The following is a 17,858-nucleotide window of genomic DNA, read 5'->3' on the forward strand; positions in this document are numbered from 1 at the left end:
TTGTCCAATACTATTGACATTTGACTCACACCTTGCAGGTGGCCTTCTGAGTCAGGTGGCCAATTTTAGCAACTAAAAATACAAGACGACTAGATTGGAAGGAGACTAGTGGCCGGAGCTTTTCTCATCCAATCCTAGAACCCATTAAGGAACCATCTTCCCCACCATGTCTCCCCACCTACCAGGACTGAACCCCAAATCTTGTATTTGCTATCTAGCTGACCAGGACTCTGCCAATTGGTATGCACCCTCTCTCTACTACCTGCCCATTGAGCTCTCTCTGCTACCTACCTGTTGATCCTTTTTGTCTCCCACCTCCGTCCCTACCTCCATTTCCATGCTGCACACTTTGTCATTCGAGGTGGTAAGGGTTGCTCGGTCTGACCTTGTCCTCACATCCTCTGGAAACATCAAACTTCTACCCTACAACCTCGTTAAACATTTTTTTAAAAAAATATTTGTTTTGGGTGCCTATGGATGTAGACCATAGATGCCTAAGGTTATAGTCAACAAAGAGCCAAGAGTATGATCATATGTACTTTAAACCTTAAAAAAGGGCCCCATGGAGCTTCTTACCTTCAACTTATTTCTACCACTCAAACCCGTATTTCCCCACTGACGCTTCTAGGGACAGAGGCTGGACAATCTGTAATGTGAGCCACAAGCCCTTTCAAAGCTCACCCCAATGCCATCACATAGCAGCCAAAGAGAACTCACGGGGGTTCCTGAAGGGCCAGGCTCTCCTGGAGATCCCGGTGATCCATTCTTGCCCTGGTGGAAGAAACAGGGATAATCATCCTGCCAGGGCATCAAAGAGCAGGACGTGGAACAAAGAGATAGACTGATGCACAGGACTTGGTTTTATACAGAATCTGTTACTCTAGCCAGTGTGGCTCTCAGTCAACCACTTCATATTCAGAGGATGTTTCTCAACTTCTAAAAGGAACTGTAATATTTAATTCATAATATTGTTGTGAAATTAAATGAGTCCGTGGGCATGAAAAAGTCTAGCCTGGTGAGTGGTGCCCACAGCTGAGGCACAGTAAATAATTATGACCACATTCACTTATTCATCTATTCATCCTTCCATTCAGTTGCTGTGCTGAAGAACAAGCAAACCATCTAACACAACCCAGCTTAAACGCAATTGCTCACACTGCCACAGTGCTGGTCTCAGCTTAGGGAGCATGTCCATGCCCTTATCTCCTTGGACTCCCCGACTGAGAAGATCATTATACTCTCATTTAAAATAGGTAGATACTGAGGCACAGAGAAGAAAAACGGCCTGTGCAGAGTCATGCAGCTACAAAATGGAAGGTCCATTCACTCCAGATTCCAGGACTGAGGTTTCCAAGTCTAATTCTCTCTAACTTCACAGAGATATTGTGCACATTCATAGTTTTGGCGAACACATTTAACAAATAGGATCCCAGTAGACTAAAAACAAGAAAGCTCAAGAATGTTCCTGGCTACTCCCTTTCAGGATCAGACAAATTTCTATTAAGCCAAAAATTCACAGCTTCAATTCCCCAGGCTGTGTCAGTCTCTTCCTCTGCCCACCACACTCCCCCACTCAGGGCACATTCCCGTTGGCTGCTGTGTCTTTACCTGGCTCTCTTCCTCACCATGAGTAACCCAAAGGCAGAGTCTATGCCTTGTCATTCTTTATATTTCCAGCCTAGGAGAAGAGAGCCTCCTTGTGTGTCTCCAATGCTGTGCCAGACACACAGGAGGTTTGCTGCTAAATAATGAACCAAGGACGTCCTAGAGAATCACTCTCCATTGATCCTTTAACCAAAAAGTGTTAATGCCCTATAATCTGTGAAACATGTATTCACAAATGTGTTGGATTTATGGAAGCATGTTCCAGTATAAAGTAGCTGATGCTGACCGGGCACTTCTTACATACCAGACTTCTCTTTTTTTTTTTTTTTTTTTTTTTTGAGACGGAGTCTCGCTCTGTCGCCCGGGCTGGAGTGCAGTGGCCGGATCTCGGCTCACTGCAAGCTCCGCCTCCCGGGTTCACGCCATTCTCCTGCCTCAGCCTCCTGTGTAGCTGGGACTACAGGCACCCGCCACCTCGCCCGGCTAGTTTTTTTTTGTATTTTTTAGTAGAGAGGGGGTTTCACCATGTTAGCCAGGATGGTCTCGATCTCCTGACCTCGTGATCCGCCCGTCTCGGCCTCCCAAAGTGCTGGGATTACAGGCTTGAGCCACCGCGCCCGGCCCAGACTTCTTCTAAGAGCTTTGCATTTCACATGCATTAACTCACTCACTGCTCACATCAGACCCAAACATCATCACCCTTTTACAAATGGGGAAACTGAGGCTCAGAAATGCTAAGCCACCTGCCTCTGAGGCAAGGGGAGGAGCTGAGATCTGAACATAGGCAGCACTGATTCCATCTCATACTGCTCTGCCCCTCCTTAAGGACATGCCTTATGGGTCAGCGATCATAAATACAGCTTTCATCTTATGCCTCCAAAGCACATGCATGGCCATGGCCTGATGTCACTGGATCCTGCCAGGAATCATACAGCACAGACGTCTTTCTCCCCATATCCCAGAACCCCCTTAACAGACCTGCCAGGGATCGCTGAGCTAGTAAGGTCTAAAATCAGAGCAGCCAGCTGGATTTGTGGACTGCTTACCCGTACTCGGCCCTTCCGCGAACGCTGCATAACGCTTCTCCCTGCACCTTCCTCCGCCCACCAACCCATCTGTGTCCCTCTAAAAATATGTACTTCGCCTTATCCCTATGGAAATTCTATCTCTCCTCCTTCTTCCTCTAATCTTCTCTTTGCAGCGAGGATAAGGGCCAAGACATTGCAGAGAGGATAAGGGCCAAGACCCAGTAGCATACGGTGCCAACACAGGCCATGTGCACAGAAGGCAGGGTGGGTGGTTCTGGGCGGCCGCCTGTGCTCTGTGCACTTGAGGCCTATTGGGGCTGGGACCTGGTTCCCTCCCAGGCCACTCCTGTGTCCTGCTCTCCCTCGCCAAGCCCCTTGGATCTCTGCTTCCCAGGAATGGAAACCACAGCTCCCCTTTTCAACCCTTTTGAGCTCCAAACTCCTATTCTAAGACCCCTCCTTCCAGGATGATCTTTCTGACAAGGACATCTAGCACATGCCAGCCAGGCTGGGTGTTGCAGCTGCAGGCTCTTGAATGAGAATGCTGGGGTCCAAATCCTGGCTGTGTCACTGACTTGCAGTGTGATCTTGGGCACGTTACTAGACTTCTCTGTGTCTCCATTTCTCATCTGTGAATGGGGACAGCAATGACACCTGTCTCACAGGGTTTGGGGAGAAAATGAAGGAATCATGTAAATGCCTCATGCAGTCCCCAGCACTGAACTCCACTCCACTGGTGCTTGTTGGAAGGTAGTGGCTGTGAGGTGGTTGCCACATGGGTCATTCTTACCCCGGGGTGGCTGTAGATTTTAGAGAAAGCAAAATGAAAGTTTTCAGGCCACACATACATTCACAATCACCACAACTATTGACGGAGGCACTCTATACATATTCCGTGTCCAGTTCAAAGTTGTGTGAACTTGCCAGAATCCTTCTCCTAACTCAGAAAAGCACAGAAATTACAGTGGAGTAAGAATGAGGCTGTCAGAGAAAGAACTCAGAACTATTCTGTTTTTTAAAAAAGTAGATATTTGGCGAACTTCAGCAGCTCATTTTTAGGATCAAATTCCTTATGATGTACCTGAGAATTGATAGGAGCAAGCTAGAACCACACAGCAGCCTTTGGGGGCCTTGGGATTTTGGGGCCACCCCCCACCCAGCATGTGGTATGTGAAGCCCTTCACAACCTCACCAGGCCAGCTGCTTTCTTCCACCTCACACACCTGTTCTGAGTACTCGCTGCTCGCCAAATGTCACTTCCCAGCCAACCATGGTGGCTTACACCTATAATTTCAGCACTTGGGGAGGCTGAGATGGGAGGACTGCCTGGGCCCAGAAGTCTGAGACCAACTTGGACAACACAGAGAGACCTCATATCTACAGACATTTTTTTAAATAGCTGAGCATGGTGGTATGCACTTGTGGTCCCAGCTACTTGGGAGACTGAGACAGGAGAAGGGCTTGAAACCAGGAGGTCGAGGCTGCAGTTAGCCGTGATCATGCCACTAAAGTCCAGCCTGGGCAACACAGTGAGAGCCTGTCTCAACACAAGAAGTCACTTCCCTTTCCCTCTTCTGTGCCTTTGAATGTGTTTGCACTCATCAATAATTTGATTGCTGCCCGATGCCAAGAGGCCAGGGAGAGAAGCAGAGCAAAGGCCCCTCTTGCCTCCAGGAATGAAGAGGACCTGGATCGGGGCACATTCCAAGGGCTGGGCACTGTTCTCTCACTTCACTGGATTACCATGCTGGATTCTTACAGTCTCTTTGTTCTGTCCAGATTGCCTCCGTTTTACAGATGAGAAAACTGAGTCCTGGGAGAAGTGAAGAAACTCTCCTAGTTTATGTGATGAATATGGGAGAGGCAGAAATCAAGCCCAGACGGCTGAACTCCAGAATTGGTTGCAAAAGCCCAGTGAGGGAGCCGGGGAGACCCGGTCAGGGCCACCCCACTCTTGGGGGGCTCTGGAGCAGGGTTTCTCAAATTTTTGTCCTTATTACTCCCTCTCCAGTTGCCTTTTTACATATTTTTTCCTAATCTCTCCATATGAAACTTTAATATCACAGCTAAGCTATACATCTGTTTATGTACTGTATTCGTATCTGTATTTGACACATACTTTTTGACACCTCAAGAATCAATGTTTTCCCTGTGGGGTTGATAACACCCCATTGACAGCTCACACCTGGGGAGCCTGGGCTTCAGCTCATTTGAGTCACTGTGGCCCCATCAGGGGAGAAGATGACTCTACCTGGTAAGTTCTGAAAAGATGGGACATCCAAGCTCATAGGATCTGCCACACACCCACTCCCTAGGATCTCGAAGACAAAGCCCACGCTTGTCCACAGTAGGGTGGAGAACACAGGATTTGGCATCAGAAAGTCTTGGTTTCTTGTGATAGTTTGCTAAGAATGATGGATTCCAGCTGCATCCAAGTCCCTACAAAGGACTCAAACTCATCCTTTTTTATGGCTGCATAGTATTCCAGAAAACCAAACACCGCATGTTCTCACTCATAGGTGGGAACTGAACAATGAGATCACTCGGACTCAGGAAGGGGAACATCACACACCGGGGCCTATCATGGGGAGGGGGGAGGGGGGAGGGATTGCATTGGGAGTTATACCTCATGTAAATGACGAGTTGATGGGTGCAGCACAGCAACATGGCACAAGTATACATATGTAACAAAACTGCACGTTATGCACATGTACCCTACAACTTAAAGTATAATAATAATAAATAAATTTAAAAAAAAAAAAAAAAAAAAAAGAAAGTCTTGGTTTCAAACCAACCTAAAGCTCTTACAAGCTGTGTGACCTAGACTTGGGAAACCAATATTCATTCACTTGTTTATTCCATCACTCATTCAAAAAATACACAACATACAAGCAATACAAAATAAGCCAGTTGCAAAAGATAAAGTGTTGTGTACAAAATACGTATTCTGTATGCCCGTAGGCATATTGAAAATATTTTAAAAGATACACAAAGTGCTTCTAAATAGTGGCTTCCTCTGGAGGTGGGATTGGGGTGGGGGTGAAGAGGGAATTTTCTTGTTACTTTGTAACATTCAATTCTGTCTGATTGCCTCTATAATTAGCATGAATTATATTGATAATAATATAGAGAGAGACACAGATATCAAAGCTGCGTTTCTGAGATGGCCCCTGGGCTTAAATGGGATAATGTATGCTTTTGTCTTTGCACAGCACTAGGCACCTAAATATCTATTATTGACCTTCTCCGTACTCTTTCAGGCTGCTCTTAGATAAGGATTTGCCTCTTTGCACAAACAGGCAGAGATAACATCCAAATATTTATCAATCATATGGAATGCTATGGGGTTCAACTGTGTCCCCCCCAAATTTTTAAGTCCTAACATTCAGTTCCTCTGAATGTGACCACAATGGGAAATTGGGTCATTGCAAATGTAATTAGTTAAAATAAGGTCATATTGAATAGGGCGAGCCCCTTACCCAATAAGGACCGGTTTTCTTATAAAAAGGGGAACTTTGGGCCAGGCGCAGTGGCTCACGCCTGTAATCCCAGCACTTTTGGGAGGCCGAGTGGGGCAGATCACTTGAGGTCAGGAGTTCGAAACCAGCCTGGCCAACGTGGCAAAACCCCATCTCTACTAAAAAGACAAAAAAAAAAAAAAATTAGCGGCATGGTGGCACACACCTGTAATCCCAGCTACTTGGGAGGCTGAGGCAGGAGAATCGCTTGAGCCCAGGAGGCAGAGGTTGCAATGAGCTGAGATCGTACCACTGCACTCCAGCCTGGGTGACACAGCAGGAACCCATCTCAAAAAAAAAAAAAAAAAAAAAGTCGGGGGGGATATTTGGAGAGAGACACAAGCAGGGAGAACACAATGTGAAGATGAAGGCAAAGGCCAGGGTGGTGCCCCCACAAGCCAAGGAATGCCCTAGGGAGTCAGCAAAGCCCCAGAAGCTGGGAGAGACACCTGGAATGATTCTGTCTTAGCCTCAGAAGGAACCAACCCTGTTGATCTGAATGTCAGGCTTCTGGCCTCCAGAACCATGAGGCAACACATTTCTGCCATGTACCGTATTCCATTCATGGTACTTGGTTACAGCAGCCTCGGGAAACTAACCTCTAGCAAGCACCAACCCCTAGTGTGGCCCAGAGCTAGAGCAGAGCATCGGGGCAAAGTCCTACAGAGCTCCAGTGGTGCCCGGTGGCACCTTTGTAATTTTTCTATTGTTGTGGGGGATGGTCTCAGAAAACAATCTGAGTGTTGGGGGAGGTGACTAGGGGGACTTAAGGGGGCAGCTATTTACCAACTGCTAAAACATATTACAATTTTTTAACAATATATACTGTGGCACCAGAGGGAACTAACTAAATATCATCGTGGTAACAGGCCCTGCAATAACATGAAGCACATTAGTCGCAAAGCAAAACTCACCGGTGGGCCCCTTGGTCCTTGGGGACCCTGTGGCCCAGTGGGTCCAGTGTCACCCTGGAACAAAGAGAGAAAGGTGGTGTCATCACCAAGTAGCTGTGTGAAGATGATGGCGTCACAATTTCAAATATTAACCAAACCTCGCCAAGTTACCCAAAGGAACCAACAAACTGTCCAGCATGTTTCATCATCAATTGTCCATTATTCCAAATATGAACAAACTCCCTTCCTGTGGGTGAGTAAATGCACGCAAGCCCGCATTTGTGCATCCATTTATTCAGTTACTTTTTAGACATATGCATAGGGCTCCACACATTAGACTGATCTTGTAAAACAGATTCCACAGCTAAGAAAGCACATGTGAACTAGATCAGATTTCTCCTAAGTATCCTTTCCAGCTCCACCATTTCTGGGAGCAGATCAGCCACAGGGACCATGTGCTCTGGTGTGTCAAGAGCCATTGGGGAAGAGTCCACTTCATCAATTTAAAGGCAGATCCTGAAGGACCCATATGGTGGGCATGAGACCACTTTGTACCTCAGTACCTGGTGCCTCTGCGTCTGACCAAACGGCCAGTTCCATGATGCCACTCTGCATCCCATATGTCCAGCCACCCTGCAGGATGCCATATGCAAAGGGCTGGTCCCTAGGGGATGTGGAGCTGCTGGATTCTGGACTCCAGGTAAGCTATTCCTGCCTCTGACTCTCTGGGTGACCATAAGTCAGTCCCTTAATCTCTCTGGATCTCAAATTTTTCATTTGTACACCTGGGGTCAAAATTTCCCTTGTTTTGGATGGGCACAGTGGCTCACGCCTATAATCCCAGCACTTTGGGAGGCCAAGGCATGTGGATCACCTGAAGTCAGCAGTTCAAGACCAGCCTGACCAACAAGGTGAAATTCCATATTTACTAAAAATACAAAAATTAGCCAGGTGTGGTGGCAGGCACCTCTAGTCCCAGCTACTCAGGAGGCTGAGACAGGAGAATTGTTTGAACCCGGAAGGTGGAGGTTACAGTGAGCTGAGATCACAACACTGCACTCCAGCCTGGGTGATGGAGTGAGACTCCTTGTTCTGCTGAGATACCAACACCAAATAAAAGGGAGAGCCATTCAAGCGGTGTACAATTAACACAGCACACGGTGGTGGCAGTGAGGAGTGTTTAGTTTCTTTGAGCACTGCAGAGCCCGAGAGATGGAGAAATAATCCGGGAGAAACTCTGAAATGCCTCTCAAGTCCATTTAAGGCTGGACCCAACAGGCCTATCATTTGTACCAGTGGACAAATCACGACTGATCCAGAAAAGCTTCCTTATCAACCATAAAGCCCAGGTACCCACCCACTAGGCTGGAGGCTCCATTCTCACCCTTGCCAACCAATCCTGTGACGTCATCTGTGTGCCTCTTGGCAGTGTTGCCACCAACCACTGCGGGGCAGTTTCTGGGTGTCACTTCCTTGATACCCCCAGCCCCAGCCCAGCCAGGCCCCATAGGACCCCACTTACATCTTTTCCTGGTAACCCTTCCTGACCAGGAGGCCCCATGGCACCAGGCTCTCCCTAGGAACGAAAAGGCCTGCCATTAGGGAAGGAGATGCTTCAGCCACTGGCTGCCTCAACCACAGGGGCATCTGAGGAGCTGGGAGAGGTGGAGAGACCCAGGGGCCCTGTCAACTTCTGTACGCAGAGCCTGGCCCTGAGTTGAGGTCTGGGGCGCACCCAAGGCCAGCTGTGAGTGCCTGGAGCCATGCTGTGCCTCTCTGTGCAGCTCAGGCAAGGAAGAACAGCAGCTGAAGGCTCTGGCATATACGCTTGGAGCGCTGCCTCCTCATCTGCTCATGCACTTGACCCTCTCTACACCTGCGCTTGCTCCTTGGTGACTAGATCATGCAAGGGATCCAACCAGCTGACCCCTAATGTCACTTCCATGCTGGGCATTCAGAGGAGACAGAGGAGTTAAAGGATAAGAAAATAGTTTCTGGAGTCTTCCCATCCAGGGTAAAAGTGATGCTTTCCATATATAAGATCTAGGACCTTGGGAAATTACCCATGTCCTCTGGGCTTCAGTTTCCTCCTCCACAAAATGAACATAATAGCAGCAACCGCCTCACAAGGCTCAGGGCTGACGTGTATGACACACCTGAGTCCAGACTGATTCGGCCAAACTGGTTGGCCATGATAATGTCTGGACCCCAGAAAAACCACCTGAGGGAATTAGGCCAAGAGGTGGGGATGGTGCATCCAAGGTGTCCCTGTGCTGGCCTGTTCCATGCTGGTGTGCTCCGTGTCCTCTCTCGGGTAAGGCACTGCCATGGCCTGCAGGCTGCAAGAACCATCTGTCTGGGAAGTGTAAGCTCTGCCCACCTCAGGGGACCTCCAAAGAGGCGCCCACTTACTCGGGGACCAGGTGCACCAGAATCGCCTGTGTGTCCCTTGAAGCCCTAGAAGGAAGAGAATGGAGTTACCCCATGACAGAGCAGGCTCTTGGGGCAGAAGGCAGGTATCCCTCCCCGCCTGCTTTGACCCACATTGCCCCCACTCATTCTTTACCATTTGCAGGATACCGAGCCCTACTTGGTGCCACACTTGGTGCCAGAGGTTTGACGGCTGGACACCAAGAGCCCTTCCTCCCAGCCCCCTCTGTACTGTGGGCCGGGCTGCCAGGCCTCATCCCACAAATGCCTCGGAGTGTCGGGGCGTTGCCCTAATGGTTCAGGTGTCTCCTGCACTCCTTGTTCCTCCTGATTGTTCCAGGCTCACAGCACATGGCTTGACCGGCCCCTCTCTGCACGGCTCCTGAGTCAGGTGATTCCCTTGTAGGGAACATCGCTTTCACCCATAGTTAGGTCCTGTGGCCCCTTCCTTGTTCCTGTGGCCATTGCTGGTCCTACCAACACCCCTGAGTACGTTCAGCTCTGGGAGTTACATCCCGAGTCATAGCGCTGGGGTCTCCTTGTCCAGAGTTGCACCTTGGAGGCATATTACCTGAAGCTCTGCTACAGAGCTTCGGGCCTTGTGAGTGAAGATTAAACCATTAGCAGAGCTGAGACCATCATTTTTAATCTCCAGACCAATCTGACAGTGTGGGAATCCTCACCTGGTGGATGTAAAGCTAAAGCTCAAGGATAAAAAAATGCCCGCCTGGCATAGCTTTGCAGTATTAAACTATGGAAAGGATTGCCATATGCTCTTAAGTTTCATGGAACTGCGCTGACTTTGGAGTTAGGTCTGGGATGGGCCATGGCTCCCACTTTGTAGCTGTGGGATCTTGGGAGCTCTACTTCTCTTCTCTGGGACTCAGTTTCCACACCTGTAAAATTAGGATAGAACCTACTTCTGCAGAGTTGCCATCAGGACTGAATAAGACTAAATAAGGACTGCACAGTGCTCTCCAGTTGCTCAAAACAGTCCAGCTACATTTCCCTGGAGAGGGCTGGGGTTTTCGTGGGGCTCCGCATCTTCCTTAAGGACTCCAGAATTCCAAATTCCTTAAGGACTCCAGAATTCCAAATTCCTTAAGGACTCCAGAATTCCAAATTCAGAGGAAGAGACTCTGGTGTGCTCTCTTCCCATCTAATCATGACAAAAGCACCAATGGGGGGAGCCACACTCAATGAGCCAGGCACTCTGCTGGGAATGTCACATGTCCTACCTTCTCCTTTAGTACTTATAACCACTCTGCAAGAATGGGAGTCATTATGACTGCCGTTTCACAGAAGAAGACACAGGGGTTCAGAAAGGTCCTTGTTGCGACCAAGGTCACAAAGTCAATACATGATAAAGTAAAGGCTGAATCCAGGTCTTTCTATCTGAAAACCCACTCCATTCTACAAAGCTTTGTCCTGACTTATTCTATGTCAGCCAGACGAACTTGGTCTTCTTTTCCCTGCCTGGCTTTCAAACCTCAGTTCTTTCATTACAACTCCCAGTTGAGAGATGGGTCTTGCCCCCAATACAGGTTCCATGGGTTTCCTGGCTGAAAGGGAGCCCCTGTCACTCCAGGAACCACCTTTAATAAATTGATCACTAGCTCAGTGTTGCAATCCCCATAAGAGGTAATATTCCTTATTCTCGGGTGTTTTCTGGTGCAATCATGTGAAAAACAAGGGGATTTAGGAAAACAGAAAACTTATTTTTGTATTTTATTTCCTTCTTATTGAATACTAGCCAGAAAGTTGATTTTTAAAAAGAAAAACATGAAGAAAACAGAGCTAGGATTTTGATCTGCTGGATAAAATCCAGATAATTTTAGGATAATCATTTAAAATCATATTTTTTTCTAAAAGCAATTTAAGAAATTGTGAAAACAATTTGAAATTATGAAGAGATGAAACACTTAGCAATAAAACCCAATAACCCTAAAATACATAGAGTTCATTTTGTAGGTAAATAGTATCTGTGTCTGTTTATATGTATAATAGCTAGATAGCTAGATATAGATGTACATATATAGACGCTAGAGTTCATATATAGAAAAAAGGACTAGAAAAAATACACTGAATATTAAAAACTTTACTTCTCTGTTGTAGAATTAGAAGTAAATTAATTTTCTTCTCTATACCATTTTTTGTGTTCTTTTTCTTATTATTACCATCATCATTACTATTAATACCACTAGGCAATGAGAATGGGTTACTTTTACAATCGGGAAAAAACCTTAGCTATGGAAAGTGTTCAAAACTAAAATTAAGATTCATTTCTAGGCTCTATTATCCAGAGAAAACCCATTGAAATTATAATAAATTGGATAAGAACAAAGAAAACTTTTAGCAACAACAAGGTAATGGCTGCAATTGTGAAAATGAATTTCACAGCTATGTAGTGTGACAAAGCTGAATGGACTGCACAGAAGCACAGCCGTCTGGAGGAGAAGGACTTCCAGGACCCCATGATCGGGCAGTCTGGGCTAGCCCTGCCCACAGTGGTGAAAGCCATGTGACTGATGGGCTTGGTTCTACTGTTCCCAACACACATTGCACACTTACAGGTGGGCCTCGGGCACCCTCTGGTCCTGGTAGACCCGGCTCTCCTGCTTTGCCCTGAGAGTAGGAAGAAAAGAAGAGTTTGAGAACAACATTGTAAGAATCTTCCTATTCCTGGCTCTCTGTGTTTCCTACCATTCTATTCCCACAAGCCAGTCTCTGTCCACCCTGTCAGCCCTGTCCCCTGGCGTCTTGGTCCATCTTAATCTACACAGATCTCCACCATGTATTCAGGCCTATTATATTCCTGGTTTTCCTGGGATGGTGCTGGTTACACAGATTTCATCTCCAAATTAATGATGCCTAGTACCCCCCCTTTCACTATCAGAAGCATCTTCGTGTGGATGAGAAATTATATGGCCATCTTAGCTTCATTATATGGCCATTATATGACTTTATGCCCACTTGCAAAAAACATGTCAAGGCTGCTATTAACACTTGCACTTTACCGATGGCAACACTGAGGTTCAAAGAAGTTATATTTTTATGAAGGTATTAAATAGCAAAGACAGGCTGAATTCCAGCTGAGTGCCACACCCAAGCAGATGCTGTTTCCAGGTCAGCCGCAGTACATACTGGCAGGGTGACCTGTGATGTACACAGCCTTTTACTCACCCCATCATCTTAAAAGAGCTTGTCAGAACACTTTTGTTATTTAAAATTCTTTACTGCCCACAGCTTGGCCTTGCCCTGCACAGAACCAAACCAGGAATAGAAGACAACTAGAGGCTTGGCAACTTAGGTCCATATAAATTGAAGATGGGGTCAGGGGAAGAATGAGGGGAGGAGGGGCAGAGGAAAGTAGATGAAAGGCTAAGTTTGATGGATGGGCAGAAGGGGCAGCACGTTGGGCCTGGAGGACATGCCTGTTCCCAAACATTCTGTCCACCTCATGTTTACAAGTTATAAACCTTGGAAATTATATGCGGCCCATTATTAGGGAGCAGGGAGAGAAAGGAACATCCTTGGATTTAGGAAAAAAAAAAAAAAAACTATAGAAAGAAGGGTGGGGCCTAAAGCCCTGACTTCCAGGTTTGCCTGTTTCTTAGTTTAGTTGCGTGATCTTTAAGTGTCATTTCCTTTCTCTGGATCTCTGAATCTGTAAATTTGGGACAGTCCTCCCTTGTAGGTCTTTGTGATATAGGGTGTACATAGCCTGGCTCCTGCCTCAGAGTCAACTGTCACGGCCATCACTGGCCCAAGGCACCAGCAGAAAAATGGAACAACCAGTAGCTACTGAAGGTTTTCACTATGATGTCACTGACGCCTGACTCTTGTTAACCCTCAGGCAAAACACTGAGGCACATAGAGGTTCAGTCATCTGCTCAAGGTCACACAGCTGGGGTTCTAATCCAGGCATTTTGGTTCTAGAGTCTGCACTTCATCCTACCCTATAATTAATGTTCAAATATCTCTTAATAAAAATTAAGCAACAGGCAACACAAAAGGCTGTCTATATATCCATGTGTATCCATTCACTCATCCATCCATCCATCCATTCAACCATCCATCCATCCATCCACCCATCCATCCAACAATCCATCCATCCATCCATCCATCCATCATCCATCCATCCATCCAATCATACCTCCATCCCTCCACCCCTCCATCCATCCATCCTATGTTCTATTTATCCGGTTGGTCTGTCTATCCATTTGTGCTCCTCCCATATACAAACTCTGAATGGGCAAGTCAACTTGAAGAGGGGCCACCGAGTACCTGTAGCAGATGCTGCCGTTTTCCAACCACATCCCCTGGGGCCCACCCAGGAAAGTGCCTGCCCCCTTGTGGAGCAGTTCCTGCATAGGTTGAAGGGCAGACATAGAATGAAGATGTTCCCTGACCCTAGAGGATGCTTGACCTTGAGGAGTGGAAGGCCCAAGTGCAGGGAAGTCAGAGGATCCCCAGTGAGACTGGGCCCCAGCCTGGAGTCACCAGTTGCCAGCCTCCCTTTCCTTCTTTCCCAGTTCCATTCCCTTCGTCCCTCCATCACTGGTTCATGGGATCACCTCCTAAATACTCTACCTGCATCAAATTAGGCATTGAATAGACAGACTGAATGAAGACCAGTGTCCTCAGCTATTCTGAACTGTAAACAACAGCCCCTCAGCATAATACATGTTCGGCAGAAAGGTCAATGCACTGCTCTGCAGCAGCAAACTCCGGGGTCAGCCTCCAGGAGTGTGAGTCCTGGATGCTTCATTTACCAGCCCTATGCCCTTGATCAAGCTATCATCCTCTTTGTGTCTTAGTTTCTTCATCTGGGAGAAATAATGGTACCCACAGCCCATAAGGTTCTTCTGGGGACTACAGTGGAAAAATGTAAAGAAGTGCTCAGTGCCCCCCCCCCAGGCGCACACACAGTTGCTGTCAGCCACGGTGTAATATGTGTGCTTCTCTCTACCCTTTCCACATTTTTGCCCAGGCTGAATGCCATTTGCCCACCATGGGCAGCTCTGCTGGGTGTCAGTCCACAGCACCTCATCGAGACTTTTCAATTTGCTCAGCTGCTAAAAGCTCTTTCTTTTGCTGTCAGCAGTGAATTTTGGTTTCAGCATCTGGCAAACAGTGTAAAATGATAAAGAAGGTGCTTCCAGCAAGTTGCGTGAGATTCAGAATGAGTCATAATAGTTTATGATCAAACAAATTAAGTGGAACATAAACCTCACTGTAGAAACTTTTATGTAGTTCCACTTAGTGGTTCTAAAGGCTCTGCAGTTCTAGCCTCACCAGGAGCCACAACTAGGGTAGTTGGGAAAAGTAGCTTACTAAAATAATTGATAGTTAGATAAGCCTGATGCATTTAACACATTTTCTACATTACATGATTAACCAGCAACTCTGGCAAATTGGTATATTATTCTCATTCTATTTCAGAAGAAACTGAAGCTCAGAGATGCTTTCTGACTCACTCAGATCACAAAACCTAGTAAGGAGTGGGGCCAGAATCCAAAGCCAGCTTTTATTGCTATTATTATTATTGTTGTTGTAATTTTGGCATAAAATATTTTTATTTAATCACTATATTTTCAATTTAATTTTATCAATAAGTCATGCATACTCATGGCTCCAAAAAATTAAGAAGATAACCGTAAAATAAAATACCATGGAATAGAAAGTTGTCTTCCTACTGCTATGTCCCCGTGTTTGACAATCATCCTCCCATGGACAGGAACTACTTTTATGGGTGTTTTATGGAGTCTTCCAGAGTTCCTTTAGATAAACACTGAAAAAAAATAGGCCCACAACTATTTTTATACAAAATAGGACAGACTATACACATTGTTTTACTCTTTGCTTTTCTACTTCACAATCTATGTAGGAGCAGTTCTGCATCCGTATCTAGAGAACATCCTCATTTGTTCTGACAGCTCTTGATATTCTATGGTGTGGACAGCTCATCATTTAACTAGTCTCTTACTGGTGGGCATTTGGAGAACCCAGGTCTCTAAACCACTGATGCCATCCTTCATCTTCCCCTTGGTGTAGTGTCTGTGAAAGGGCTTTGGGAAGACATAAGAGCTGCTAGGAACCAATGAATCATCATCATAATGAATCTCTGATCCATAGGCAAGAAGGACTGACCAAGCTCAGTGAGCACAGCTTTGAAGTCACAGATCCGGGTCTTTGGAAATCCCTGCACATTCCCAACTAACAGCTACTGGGGCCAGCTACCGAGACATTCTCACTAGCACTTGCTCCATCTCACTGTGTGTCCCTGGACAGCTGACATTAAAGAAAACCAAAACCGAAACCAAAATGAGAAAAATCTATGCCAGAGTTACAAGTATGTGCATGTGTGTGTGTGTGTGTGTGTGTGTGTGTGTGTGTGTGTGTGTGTATGCAATCCCACAGTGTCTGGAGCTAGCAGGTCCAACTCAGATTTTACTGGAATATCCTGGTCTCTCCAGATATCAGCTTTCTCCTCCAGGCCATGCTTATCTACTTCAGGTTCCTCTATCATATCAATAGGATTGAGGCTACAGGGGGCAGTACAGCAAAATGTGGAACAGGGACAGGAGCCCTGAGCTCAGGTTCAGAATCTGTCACCAGCCCATCATGTGACTTTGGGGCCATTTCACCTCCCCGAGGCCCAGGTTTCTTCTGCTTTAAAATGGGGACAGCAGTGTTTACCATGCAGGGTTGTCGGAGTATATAAATGAAATAATGCACAGAAAATGCCTATCTTCGAACCTGGTTCAAAGTAGCTCCCCACACAAAGTAGTTGTTATTGACGTGTAATGGATTTGGTATGTGATATAATAGGAAGTTTAGAGTCCTTTACCGGCTCTCCAGGGGGACCTGGCTTTCCATCTCTGCCTTCTTTGCCTTCTTCTCCCTGCAAGAGAAACTCAAATTGGTTATCAGGTCAAAGAAGATTCAAGGGGATGGAAAGACAAAGGCAGTTTCAGCACGTCTTTCTGCCCAGCTTCCAGCAGTTGCATTCACAGCTGGCAGCTAAGGCAGCGTCTCGACAGACGGAATTGTTCTGATTTCCTGGTTTCTTTCTCAACACCAAGATTCTGGCTGTGGATCTCTGACTTGCAGTATCTGGCACATAGTGGGAAAGCAATACATTTTGCAATAGCATTATTATGATTGCTATTGACCTAAAGAAGCCTCTCCTGGGCATTTTCATGAATTCAAGTGTAGAACATGAGAGCCCGGTGTCTGGGCCTCGTGGGTGAGCACAGTGATGGGTGAGGGGGGGATGTGGATGCCGACAATGATAATGAGGACATTCAATAACACGCAGGAAGGTACTCAGCATGGTTTACCGCTGTGAGCACAGGAGGAGCTCAGTGAACGACAGCAAGGAGCACCTTTGGGTCACAGAAAGGCTATGACATTGTTCATTTCTTTCCTTGAGGTGGAAACAGAGTGATAAAGGAACAGAACAAAGCTGGGGCTGTTCACAAGGTGCCATGGAAGTAACAGGGCCCAGTCTTTGGCTTAAGTCTAAGGACAACAGTGAGCAGAGGGAAGTAACATGATCAGATTTCCATTGGAAGGAAAGAAAGGATGGGGGAGGGAGGAATAAGGGTGGGAGAGAGAAATTGATATTATTAAGAAAATAGCATAATCATAGGTAGGTTGTATCTCTCTTCTCCAGTACTCTAGAACTTTGATAAGGGGTTAACACAAAATCCAAATTGGAGTTTTCTCTCCTTAGCTTTACCATTGCTAAAATTAAATCAATATATATTTCCTAGCTGCTATGGCATCCTAGTCTCCAGAGTTGCAGTTCATACCAACATCCCGGCATGTCACTTCAGATCTGTGTGCCCTGGACAAGTTACTTAACCTCCAGGTTGCAGAGTTACAGACAGGACTGTCAGTGATGCCCCGGAAATGCCTTCTTGATCAATGGCAGTACATACTGTAGGAGAAAGAGCTCTAAGAAGCGATTCATTCATACACACGTTCCTTTCGTCAATATTTGCTGTGTGCTTATTATGTGTGGGGACTCAAAGCTAAACAAAAGCAGATGTAGTTCCAGCTCATGCAGAACCTACAGCACAGAATATGACCCCGTGATTAATTACCACACATGCTTCAATGTTATGTCCTCAGATCTAACAAACAGAGGTGTTTGTTGAATGAGTGATTCAACCAAACCAATGAATAATGGGAGAACTAATCAATCCATTACATCAATAGAAATGCGATCACCAGATGAGATAAGCACTCAGAAGAAAAGGAAGAGAGAACCTCTCCTAGCCTGGCAGGGAGCAGGGAAGGAAGTGATAGCTGAGACCAGATGGGGAAGATCAAAGGCACCTACTAGTGAAAGAAGGGAAGAGGCACCCAGTAGC

General features: G+C 46.4%; 1 protein-coding gene across 2 annotated transcripts in view; it reads right to left on the minus strand.

The window, feature by feature from the left end:
• COL22A1 (collagen type XXII alpha 1 chain) overlaps positions 1 to 17,858 on the minus strand; it is a 327,910-nt gene that overhangs the window by 19,129 nt on the left and 290,923 nt on the right. Inside the window, exons 51-56 of one of the 2 annotated variants that reach the window (XM_028852945.2) lie at positions 16,328 to 16,381; positions 12,046 to 12,099; positions 9,457 to 9,501; positions 8,567 to 8,620; positions 7,066 to 7,119; positions 718 to 771 (exon numbers count right to left, since the gene is read on the minus strand). In XM_028852945.2, coding sequence (XP_028708778.2) covers positions 718 to 771; positions 7,066 to 7,119; positions 8,567 to 8,620; positions 9,457 to 9,501; positions 12,046 to 12,099; positions 16,328 to 16,381 — 315 coding nt within the window. Of the gene's footprint in view, positions 1 to 717; positions 772 to 6,260; positions 6,440 to 7,065; positions 7,120 to 8,566; positions 8,621 to 9,456; positions 9,502 to 12,045; positions 12,100 to 16,327; positions 16,382 to 17,858 lie in introns of those variants that run through there. The other variant, XM_077942884.1, reaches the window with a different exon arrangement.

Source organism: Macaca mulatta, chromosome 8 (genome assembly GCF_049350105.2).
Source record: "Macaca mulatta isolate MMU2019108-1 chromosome 8, T2T-MMU8v2.0, whole genome shotgun sequence".
Lineage (NCBI taxonomy): Eukaryota > Metazoa > Chordata > Mammalia > Primates > Cercopithecidae > Macaca > Macaca mulatta.